Here is a 12,194-nt window from a genome sequence, read left to right as displayed (position 1 = left end):
TGCATGATATGACTATATAATGATATGACTATTTAGATATGACAGAATAAGCACACATTCCTATATTTCTACTCTTTTTACTCAGGGTTTTAACAAACTGAGCATTTCACATTAGGCAGAATCAAATAACAGGCCCTGCCTGCAGACTTTCATTCTGTTCTTGCATTGTGATGATAGTGTTCAATATGAATCAGCATAATAGATATAGTGTTCATATTTTGGGCAAGAGACCAGACATGCTCCCTAAACCAGGGTTTTATTTAAACCATAGTTAGCAACCATGGCTAAGACTGGGTTTGCAGACTGATTTAAACTAACCAAGGTTAGCATTAATACCTATTGTACACAGAAATACCCAACTGTTACCAAAAACGGGGGGAAAGGGAAGAATTCACACACAAGAGATATCGAGCAAGTGCATGCAAAGATAGTAGTATCACAGAATCACAGAGTTGGAAGGGGCCATACAGGCTATCTAGTCCAAGCCCCTGCTCAACGCAGGATCAGCCCTAAGCATCCTAAAGCATCCAAGAAAAGTGTGTATCCAACCTTTGCTTGAAGACTGCCAGTGGGGGGGGGGGGAGCTCACCACTTCCTTAGGCAGCCTATTCCACTGCTGAACTAAATCAGAAATGTATTTGTGCTGGTTCTTACAGAGCTTGTAGGTGGTAATGTGCATTTGATGTACTTTTAAGTTCTTTTTTCGATTGTCTTCCATGTTCAAGCAGGAAAATAAGCTCCCCTGTCTCTTTCAGATGAAAGAACGAGCCATACAGACACTTGGCTACTTTCCAGTGGGAGATGGAGACTTTCCTCACCAGAAACTACTCTTGCAAGGACTAATGGATTCCGTAGAGGTAATACTACAGTACATTAAGAAGGGTTTGCGTAAAATAGGTAGACAGTTCTGCCCTTTAAAATATAGCTTTAATTTCATGCCCCTGATTTTCTAAAGTTCAAAAGTAAATGTAGACATTTTGAAGGAACATTATCTGCAGTCTAGATATTTAAGGTTTTGATTTTGCTTCTTGATTGAGCTAGGAACTAGTGTCCAGGTCTATCCACTTTCCTTCTACATTCCACTCCCTGTGGCAGTGGGCCTCTTCTTTTACATTGTTTGTTGACTTCCCTACGCATGTTGGTAGTTCTGTGTGCATTTTCTCTTCTGAAGCTTATGAACAACAATTAAATAGCATTTATGTATACAAGGATAAGCTCCATAACCCCCTGGCTGGTACTTTCTGTGTTGACAGCATTTCACATATATACATATATATACACAAATACACACACACACACACACACACACACTCACATATATATATGGTAGAGGACAGGAAGGCCTGGAGGATCATTGTCCATGGGATTGCTATATATATATATATATATATATATTTGAGTTTCATCTTCAGGATCTGGCCTTCTAAGGAGCAATCAGGGCTGATCTCCTCCAGGACCAACCGGTTTGTTCACCTTGCAGTCCAAGGGACTCGCAAGAGTCTTCTCCAGCACCAGAGTTCAAAAGCCTCAATTCTTTGATGCTCGGCCTTCTTTATGGTCCAACTATCATAGCCATACTAGCAACTGGGAAGACCATAGCCTTGACTAGACGCACTTTTGTTGGCAGGGTGATGTCTCTGCTTTTTAGGATGCTGTCTAGATTTGCCATAGCTTTCCTCCCCAGGAGCAAGTGTCTTTTAATTTCTTTACTGCAGTCCCCATCTGCAGTGATCTTGGAGCCCAGGAAAATAAAATCTGTCACTACCTCCATTTCTTGCCCATCTATTTGCCAGGAATTAAGAATGTTCATGCTCTCACCAGAATATTTCTGTGTTACCACTAACACATTACTCTGAATATCCAGCTTTATTCACTAGGGCTTACTCCCAGAAAAGTGCTCTTGGGGCTGTAGGCTTTGGCACTGTGCTTCACCAACTCCCCACTTAACTGCTCTTGCCTCTGTTAAAATGTTTTGTCTTTCCTGAAGGGTCTTTCTTGCTTTCAAAAATTAGCTAGATGGAAAATTTCTGCTTTCTCCCTAAATTTGAGAAGTTGTATAGGGAGGTGGAGTCTTGGCATTGAAGTGCAGTTGGTTTTAAATATTAGGGCCATTTCGCACGGCTTCAAAGTAGCAGAATGGTTGCTATTTGGAAACGCTACTAATTTGCCATAACCCACGACGTCGTAGACAATCTGCAACAATCCTGAAACCAATCAGCAAAAAGCGCTTCGTTGTGGCGCTTTCAGGGGAATCCAGAAAAGTGGATTCACCCTCCGGATAGCGATACACTCCTGCAACCAATCTGCAACAGTAGCGCTAAAGACCTGTGCGTTACCATTGTTGCTGGTTCTTCAAAGTCCCTCCCCCTGGCTCTCTCCTCCAAACTTCCGGCGAAGCGATCGCCATTTTTTTTTCTCCGAGCGAGCGGGGATAAACGCACCGGCGAGCCTCTTTCTGTTTAGAGGCTTCCCTGGCTTCAGTCCTTCACCTTTAGTCACTAAGCACAAACCACTGAAAAGCTCGTTTGCTGAAATAAAGTCCCTTTATTTTTTACAAATAAATTCAGCCGAAAATCGGGCCCTTGAGAGGGGGGGGGGGGATTTTTTTTTTATCACTCGAGGCAGCGTGCAAACGATCATACAATCAAACGACAGCTCACATTAGGCAGCTGGATGGGTCTCTCCGTAGCAACGAATCTACCTAGATTCGTTGCTATGGGTCGTTTTTTTTTTAAAAAACCTTTCTTAAAGGGAAAGGGGCTGTTTGGGAGCATGCTAACGGCTGCCCATTGGCTGCTTGACGGCCAGGGGCGGGACGAGCTTGGCAATAGCGCTTCCTTTCTAGCGATTTCTGCCGAGACCGGAAGCCTGTGGGAAACGCTAAAAAACGCAACTGATTCCACTACAAAGGCAGGTATGCATAACGACGAATTCCACTATTTTAAATGGCGATTTTTCATTCCGCAAACAATTTGCAACAAAGATCCCTGTGCGAAAAGGCCCTTAGAATGAGCTGTCAGCTGAACAGCTTTGAATACCTCATCCAAGAAGCGTACACTACCCTTGTTCCTTTGGCATTCCATAATATCTGGGATGGATCCCTTGTCTGCTGAGCTCTGTCAGTGCTTTCCCTACTTTCTCTTTCAGGCCAAGCAAATTGAACTCCAGTTCACTGTTGGCGAGGCTATAACCAGTGCTGCAATAGGGACCAGCTCTGTAGCTGCCCGTGATGCATGGATGGTGGCTGAAGAAGAGTATACCCCTCCAGCTGGTAAGTCTGAGTGTGGTGAGATCTAGAAAAGGTGCACACTCAGTTGTGTGCACAATGTTTTATCCTGAATAAGTAACATACTGATGTCAACAGGAGCTAATGATCACCTGCTCCAGTCCTACTCTCTAATCCCAAATGTTTGGTACCTTTCTAGAAGTAAGCTTATATACAATTCCATGTCCATTTCTGCTCAAAGGGGGAAAATACAAGTGGCCTCGTGCTTGCAAACACAGGATGTTAAACCTTGCGTTTGCAGCCCTCCATATGGAAGACCCCTCCCATATTTTCCCTCTGCCCTGTCATGGCTTTTTGCCTCCCAATGAGGCTGCAAGGGAAAACAAGCCAAACTTCCCACCCTCCCGCCCCGCTCCTTGCTTTGTCAATCACAGCACAGTGGTATTCTTGTGGACTGAAACTTTCTTCCACCCCCCAAGCCCCAAAATTAATTTTTTTTAAAAGGCACTTCTGCATTGCTATGCATTAATGCCACAACGCAGAAGTATTTTAAATTAAAAATTAACACTGCTGTTTTGCTATGGAGAAATGCCAGAACAATACAGCATTCTCCCCTTTTGGAGATTTGTGGTCTTTCAGACTCTATTTACATCTGGGTAGATGTGTGAGAGGATGGAAATGGTAACTGGACCACAATGAGTTGTTATGCAGGCTTAAAAGTAGGCTTAAAAACAAAGTGCATGCAAGCCTGGATGATAGGGAGAAGGCTGCTTCATCCCGCCCCTTTCCCCATTTATTCCCCACCTCCAAAAAACACAAACTGGACAGCATTTTGCCTGATTGATCCCAAAAAGACCTTAGACACTTTAAAGAAGATTTTATTTTACCTTTGACAATGTAGCTTTACCTCATTAAAATCCCCTTTCACCCAGCATGCAAATTTCCAAGCTGTCAACTCAGACACAATCAAGTTCTTGTAGAAGACATACAGTGGCCTTACCTAACGAGATAGGCATGCCACTCTTGTATGATCCAGCCTCACCCACTGAGCATGTTCGCAGCCCTGTCAGTGATATATTCAGTAGTTCTAGACTCCCAGTAGTGTATTCAGCTGTTCAGCTCCTACATTGCTTAGGCCTGATTTATTCCCCCACTATAAATTCTGGGAAAATGTTGTAGCTTTTCTTATGTCTGGTAAAAGGCAGCTCAGACAAAGAGGCCATACCACTGAATAACTTGGAGCCTAATAAGTGCTGATCAAATCCCCAATATTTTTTCTTTCTGTATTAATCGTGTCTCAATTCTCTCTTCCTCCCATCTCTTGAATTGCAATAGATGTGAAAGTTAATGATGTGGTTCCTTGGGTCTTGGATCTCATTTTGAATAAACATATTGTCAGCCCCAACCCTCACATAAGACAAGCGGCCTGCATCTGGCTTTTGTCGCTGGTGAAGAAGCTGAGCACACACAAAGAGATTAAGGTAGGTAGCCTCTTCCTGCTTTCTTCCCACCTCTCATCCTTTGAGCCTCCCCCCCTTGTGTGTTCCAACTTTCTGTTGTTCTTGAACTGCTGTGTATTGCTGAGCAAAAACAGCAGAAGAAAGGTCTCTTGGGTGTAATCTAAGCTGCACATTGATGGCAATTGTCAAGCCTGGCTAAAGGGTATGAATATACAGGCAGGAACTCTTTGTCAAGGGAACTGCTTCCTTCCCTTTCGGACTGAAGATGGGATTTTGGGAGTGGAAAAAGTTTTCAAGTTTGTGTTATGAAACAGCAGTGCATTTTGATTGCATGAAGGTACTGTTTTTTTAAAGGACATTTGTCATAGAATGTAAGACCTCTTTTTTGTTTGCTTGTTTCCCCTTCCGCTCCTGTAGTCTCATCTCAAGGAAATTCAAAGTGCATTTGTGTCTGTTCTGTCTGATAGTGATGGTAAGTAGAGTTGCATTTATTAATTTTGCCTTTTGATTGTACATGCAATTCCTTATCAGAAATGCAAGTGAACTATAGGTACTGAAGGGGGAAGAAAAAGTGACTTTTAATGCAGTTATTTATTATTTTAATTCCAGTTTGAACGTATTTTGGAGACTGTGAGGTTTAATATTGAGTTCAGTGATACAGAATTAGATGGTACTGGTGCATGGAGTTCCTGGAATTCAGATTCAGAATTTCTCATGGTTAAAAGTTTTATCCAGAGTTGATCCAAGTAAATAATTCTTTAAAAGTTTATCCCCAGATTTAGCCAAGATGTATTTCATTCCCACATAAAACAAAATATTTGACATTTAGCAATCCATTAAAGTATCCACTGTAACATTAATGGATCCTGAGAATTAGTCATGTTATGTAAGATATGGTTTTGAAAAATGGGCTATTTAAATGCCAATATTCTGTGTTTTAATTTGTTGTGAGTGGGAGAGGTGTAAACAACCTGACATAATGTTTTCAGTGATTAAATACAGTGAAATAGACAATGGCTTTTGTTGGGTTAGCCTGTTAAACAGAGACCTTAACTGATCACCAAAGCCACAAGTTATAAAGCATGAAGTGTGTGTGTGTGTGGGATCATTAACACAGTTAACGATTTCCCCCCATTATATTCTGTGAAAAAAGGAATTCTCTGTAAGCATTATTTTGGGGTGGGGGATAGTTGGAAAGAAGAGGAACCCAGCCCTTAGACTGGAGAAAGGTGGTCCAAAAGTAACCTAAACAAATACATTTGGAACTTCCGGATCTGCCATGTACAGGTCATCCTAAGCAGGAATTAAAACTTTTTAAGCCCGTTGACTTCTAGTGGCCTTTGAAGGGTATAACTGCTGGGGAGAATACCACCAGTTTCCTGTTTCATAATGGCAGGCTATGTCTTTCCACTAGCTGGTTTATGGGGTTTTTGCTTGAAAACTAACATCTTTCTGCAAAAGTCACTCTCAGAAGACACTTGCTTTCACCAGAATATTTCTGTGTTACCACTAATGCATTTCCATTTTGGCTGATGAAAAGCACTTGAACCATTTGCTATCATTTATATCTGCCCCTAGTTTATAGTTCCTCTCATTTCTCTTCACCAGTCCTATCTTTCAGAGGTGGCACAGCCAGTTCTAGAAAGATGCTGTGGACTATTACATTTTGGCAACTTTCCAGAAAGAACTGAAGGCTGTCATGGTTGCCATTAGATTGTCTGAGCTTGTTTCAAAAGTTTCTGTAGTTTTAAAACCCCGCTTCTTGGACTAGTTAGGAATTCAGTAACAAATAGTAATAAAATGTATTGCAGATTCATATTAGTACTCATCAGATTTTCTGGTATTCTTTTAGAACTAAGCCAAGATGTTGCCTCGAAAGGGCTTGGTTTGGTGTATGAGCTTGGGAGTGAACAAGATCAACAGGAACTGGTCACTACACTTGTTGATACTCTGATGACTGGCAAAAGGTATCTGTATATCTCTTGTCTGTGGGGTCTATTAAAGAGGCAGAACACAGCCTCTTTAAATATAATGGTTTGTTGGGTGGTGCTCTCAAATATATCAATAGACATCTAATTGTAAAAGCAGGGCTGAACGGTAACTTTGTTGATACTAAGAATTATTGGGTTACTGGTTTCAGGATATAGCACATGAAAACATGCTTTTCCTTTCTTTCTTTCTTAGAGTCAGGCATGAACTTACTGGGGAAACTGTGGTGTTCCAGGGATCTGGCCTTGGCAAAACTCCGGATGGGTAAGCTCACTGGTTGACTCGTGTTCTTGGCTTGATTGTTTGGAGATTCCTTCCTGGATCTTTCTCTCGAGCAATAATTCCATGCATGCTGAAGCTTTTGTTTTTTCCCAGCAGATTTTATTGTGGATTTCCTCCATTCGCATTGTAGGTAAAATACCATGCTATTGTGGAACTATTTTAACTTAACTGCTTCCCAAAACTTATGTCCAGAAGATTACTTGGATACAGTCTGTAATAAATGTTTATTCCCCCCACCCTGCAAATCCTCTCCCAAAGGTAACATCCATTTTTTTGTTTCTGTTTTCCCAAGCCAGGGTCTTTCTACTTATCAGGAGCTTTGTTCGCTTGCTAGTGACCTCAACCAGCCGGACCTGGTGTACAAATTCATGAATTTAGCTAATCATCATGCAATGTGGAACTCTCGGAAGGTAATGTTTCTAGAGCTGTTGCAGAGCAGATGGCAGAATGAACCAAACAAGAGCTGTGTAATGGGCTGGATCCCATGGAAGATTTCCATGGATGGAAGAGATTTCTGTACCAGGACTGTGACATCCTTGCTTCCCCATTCCTGTGGTAGCTTAAATAGCTATGCTTGGGGGGGGGGGCAAATAAAATCCCTCACCCTGGAGCAGCATGATGGTCTGCCACAGGAAGGAGGAATTGGCAAAAATCCCCACCTCACTCCACAGATTTCCTCTATGGCACGGGTGGCCAAACTGTGGCTTTCCAGATGTCCATGGACTACAATTACCATGAGCCTCTACCAGAACCATGCTCATGGTAATTGTAGTCCATGGACATATGGAGAGTTGCAGCTTGGCCACCCCTGCTCTTAGAGATCCAACAGAATGCGTCACTTTGAAGGCATTTGACCCACAGTTTCTGACTGGCGTTCTGAATCCTATCCTCACAGAATGTAAGGATTTGGAAAGGGCCAAAAAGCCTTTCTATCAAAGACCTTACAGCAAGACCATTGTGAGTCATACTCGTGTGTTCCTGCATACTCTTATCCGCCAGGGTGCCTGTCATATCGAAAATTCTACACATCATGCCGATAAGGATTTTGCTATTGTTGAATATTTTCTCATTATCGTCCAGTCCCTTCACATAACCTGTGTGGCATGTGTATACATTAATTTAAATGAGTCTTTTAGTGCTTGGTTTCAACATTGTTTTCTGTTCTTGTGTTTTCACAGGGAGCAGCTTTTGGTTTTAATGTGATCGCTACCAAAGCTGGGGAACAACTGGCTCCTTTCCTTTCCCAGCTGCTTCCTCGTCTCTATCGCTACCAGTTTGATCCCAATATCGGGATTCGGCAAGCTATGACCAGCATTTGGAATGCTCTAGTGACAGACAAATCTGCAGTAAGTGAACAAGGGGGAATTTCCAGTATGGTTGTCATGTGTTTTTGCCAATCAGTTGCATTGTTAGAGTTTTTGCATGGCTTAAGAATCTTAAGCAGCAGGAAAAAAACCATTTGGAGAGGAATGAAGTCTCCTTATGATGGAACACATGCCATGAAACAAGCTGACACATGACTGTGTTATATGTGACTATCTAGATAGATTCAAGTGAGTAGCCGTGTTGGTCTGAAGTAGCACAACAGAACAAAATCAGAGTCCAGTAGCATCCTTAAGACCAACAAAGATTTATTCAAGGCGTGAGCTTTCGAGTGCAAGCACTCTTCCTCAGACTAAGTCTTGTTTTCTTATGGGATTATCTGTGTTTTATGTGACTATTTACATATGTAGAAATAATAACTGTAGGGAAATGATTGTATTTTATTCTTCAGATCAGGTCATACATACATGACTGTTTCGTTGTGTCATCATGCAACTGGTTATAGCATCTTCTCTTTGATATGCCAAGCAATATGTGCGTTTCCCACACACGAAGTTGTATATAATTTTTTGCACACACAAGCACTGTTGATGTAGGGAAATCATTGTGAGAAGCAGCCCTGAGATGTTTCTTCTGTTTGACACATTACTCCATGGTGGTCTCTCCTTTTTGAATAGAATTTCTTAGATTGTCAGCTGTTGTTATTCACATGAAAAGATTCTGGGAGAGCTGATCTGTGATTCATGTTTTCATGCAGTTGTAACTTTGCTGTTGGCTCATTATGCGATACAGTAATACCAAGTTGTGGCTTTGGACAAAGTGATCATTTCACAATTTTCCTTCTTTTCAGGTAGACAAATATATGAAAGAAATCCTTGATGATCTACTAAGCAACCTGACCAGCAACATGTGGCGAATTCGAGAATCCAGGTATTGCTGAAACTGTTGGCTAGTTAAACAATCTTGCTTTGGGAAAGTCTAAAAATGCAGATATAGCTTTCCAGTGTTAGGTTATGTAATGTTTTAAAAATATAACTAAGGGACAAAAATATAAGAAAGGGAAGACAAAGATTCTTGAACTGAAATTGATGCCTACATTCCACTGTAAAAGTGGTTAGTCTAAAGGGAGGAAAACTCTGCACAGCTTGAATCAGCCAAAACCCAGACTTTGACACTGAACACTAATATTGCATTAAATAAGCTATTCTATAAAATAGGAAGAAAAAGGCTGCATGTGGCATTTTCAGGGTTGTTTTGGAGTTTCTGAGGCTTTCCTTTTTACTGTATCTTCCCATGAAAAAAAAATACTCCCAAAACTTTAGGAACCCTCAGAAACAGTAGGGTCTGGGTAGGACCATGTGTGTATGGAAGAAGGAGTGGGAAATGAATGAATTTAACCATGAAACTTGGTAGGTGACCTTGGGTCTGTCCCCTTTTCAGCTTTCCCTTCTTCACAGTGTTGTTGTGAGGGTAAAACTGAGGTTGTAAGAACCATGCATACTGTCCTGGCTTCTGTGAAGGAAGGGTGGGATAAAAATGTGATATCTCAATTGACAGCTGTTATCCAACGATGGAATAGCAGAACTGCTTGCTGAATACCTTTGAATTCTAGGTGTAGGATTTCATCTGGTATTGACTGAACAATTGGTGAGACTCACCTGGATACATAATCAAAGCAACCACTAGAGCAGAGGTGGCCAAACTGTGGCTCTCCAGATGTTCATGGATTACAATTCCCATGAGACCCTTACAATTGGCCGTGCTGACTGGGGCTCATGGTTATTGTGATCCATGGACATCTGGAGAGCCACAGTTTGGCCAGCCCTGCGCCTAACATGTGTTGTTTATTTATACCTTTGATAAGTGTATCCCACCACTCCAGTTTGCCAAAAGCAGTTCAAAAGATACAACAACATCTTGATATACTCAGCAACTTTTGACAAAACTAACTTTCTTTTTTGATAGTTGAATTGGTCCTAAACTATACATTGCTTTGCTACAGTATATTAATTCTGTTTGCAGCTGTTTAGCACTGAATGACTTGCTAAGAGGAAGACCCTTGGATGACATTATTGATAAGCTTCCAGAAATCTGGGAGACTCTCTTTAGAGTGCAAGATGACATTAAGGTAATTAAAAATAAAACTGCTTTTTATAGGGGAAGTTGTTTGCCATGTATGCAGGAAATAGGCCATGCCCTTCACAAACAGTTCCCAAATAAAGAATTTAATATTTCCCTTCTATCCCCCCCCCCTTTCAAGGCTAACAGATGTTTTGGAGGGAACTATCTAGAGATTGGGGAAGGACATGGAAGGGACATTAAATGCTTCCCCTTCAGCACCATTATGTCTATTCAATTCAGAGCTGTGTTAAAAGTAAAAGCATGAAATATTTATTAGTTTATGCATATTATGCTTTTCTGTCCAGTGGGGACCAAATGCAGCTTACAACTTCTTCGTCCCATTGTTTGGAGATCCATTCATAGATCTTGTGTATAGCAGGTCATTTGATTCTCAGCTTTTGAAAAGTTGAACAACCCGCAATTAAGAGCTTTTGTGTTTCTTGATTTTTGAGCAGTGCTTTGGGTGCACTGGTGGATTGAGTGATACTTGATAGGTGCAGGGTTTTAAAATCTTGGTTTGCACAACTGCAGTAGCATTTGTGCCTGTACAGTAGCTTGTGGTTGAGTTTGAAGGTGTTTTTGGTAAAGGAACCATTAGGGTCCCCTATCTTCACACAAATCCACAGGATGGGAAAACGTGTACTTTATATTAGTTGTATGTAGGCAACCCCTGTGTTAATTTATTTTCATTAGGATCCTAAAGTAAGAAACTGGAGCGAAGCTGAAAGAAACTAAACATTTATTGTCATAAAGCCACTGGAATTTTTAAGCAAAACCAAATGCTTCTTTTCTTCTTTTGTTTTCCAGGAAACTGTTAGAAAAGCAGCTGAATTAGCCCTGAAAACTTTGAGTAAGGTAAATTTTAATTCACTTCCTATAAACTAAAGCTATTCCATCGCCACCAGCGGAGTTTTATCTTCCAATGCAATGCCTCAAATTAACCAAGAAAAACGATTTAACCTAGATGGATGCTTTAGGCTGATCCTGCATTGAGCATGGGGTTGGACAAGATGGTGTGTAGGGCCCCTTCCAACTGTATAATTCTATCGTACCAAAGTACGGTTTGTAACATACAAATGCTTGCAGGTTCTCTCCCTTCTTCTTGCCTGCTTAGCTCGGACCTTGCTTTAGCTTGGACCCTGTTGTTTCACAGTACTTCTAAACTATCAAACTTTTATTTGGGCACCTGCTCCTAATCAGGTTGATTTGCAATCCTGACTTGGAGGGAGAGTCCTAGTTTGGTGATTTGGATGCAGTGCCAGACTGGGGTAGTGTGAGCCTGAGTCAAAGCTATTAATTCAGTTAATTAGCTATTAATTAGCTAATGAAGCTATTAATTCAGTTCGAGGGTGGGGAGGAGTTTGTGAGCACGGGGCTCACTTGCATGGCATCAAACCGTGGTTTGGCATGAACCCCCAAACTGGGACATACATTTAAGTTCAAGGAGATGTGGGTTCCATTTGAGGGTCTTTTGTTGTTGTTTTGAGGTATGTGTGAAGATGTGTGACCCTTCAAAAGGAGCTGCAGGCCAGAGGACGATAGCTGTTTTGTTGCCGTGCCTTCTTGATAAAGGAATGATGAGTACCGTAACTGAAGTACGAACTCTTAGGTATGTTCCTTGTTTGTCCCTCCCCCAACTTTTTGAATTGCATATATTGGGGCATATTCATCTACAGGAAGACTAGTCTTTCCTAGCAAGGAGGAAATAGGTGATCTCACTCAACTGTTTCAACAAATTCATTTTACAAGGTGCCACATTTAAAGCTTGCTGATATAGGAGCCTATGAATATAC

The 12,194-nt window shown here is 41.4% G+C and overlaps 1 protein-coding gene across 5 annotated transcripts in view; it reads left to right on the top strand.

Moving 5' to 3' along the window:
* ECPAS (Ecm29 proteasome adaptor and scaffold) overlaps positions 1-12,194 on the top strand; it is an 83,634-nt gene that overhangs the window by 51,550 nt on the left and 19,890 nt on the right. For all 5 annotated transcript variants that reach the window (XM_077345292.1, XM_077345293.1, XM_077345294.1 and 2 more), the window contains 12 exons: positions 756-857; positions 3,148-3,271; positions 4,562-4,707; positions 5,104-5,158; positions 6,539-6,653; positions 6,871-6,939; positions 7,250-7,367; positions 8,136-8,303; positions 9,131-9,210; positions 10,303-10,408; positions 11,209-11,256; positions 11,889-12,010. In XM_077345292.1, the coding sequence (XP_077201407.1) occupies positions 756-857; positions 3,148-3,271; positions 4,562-4,707; positions 5,104-5,158; positions 6,539-6,653; positions 6,871-6,939; positions 7,250-7,367; positions 8,136-8,303; positions 9,131-9,210; positions 10,303-10,408; positions 11,209-11,256; positions 11,889-12,010 (1,253 nt within the window). The remainder of the gene's footprint in view (positions 1-755; positions 858-3,147; positions 3,272-4,561; positions 4,708-5,103; positions 5,159-6,538; positions 6,654-6,870; positions 6,940-7,249; positions 7,368-8,135; positions 8,304-9,130; positions 9,211-10,302; positions 10,409-11,208; positions 11,257-11,888; positions 12,011-12,194) is intronic.

Source organism: Paroedura picta, chromosome 7 (genome assembly GCF_049243985.1).
Source record: "Paroedura picta isolate Pp20150507F chromosome 7, Ppicta_v3.0, whole genome shotgun sequence".
Lineage (NCBI taxonomy): Eukaryota > Metazoa > Chordata > Lepidosauria > Squamata > Gekkonidae > Paroedura > Paroedura picta.
The sequence above is the reverse complement of the archived record's forward strand: the minus strand, read 5'-3'. Positions and strand labels throughout refer to the sequence as shown.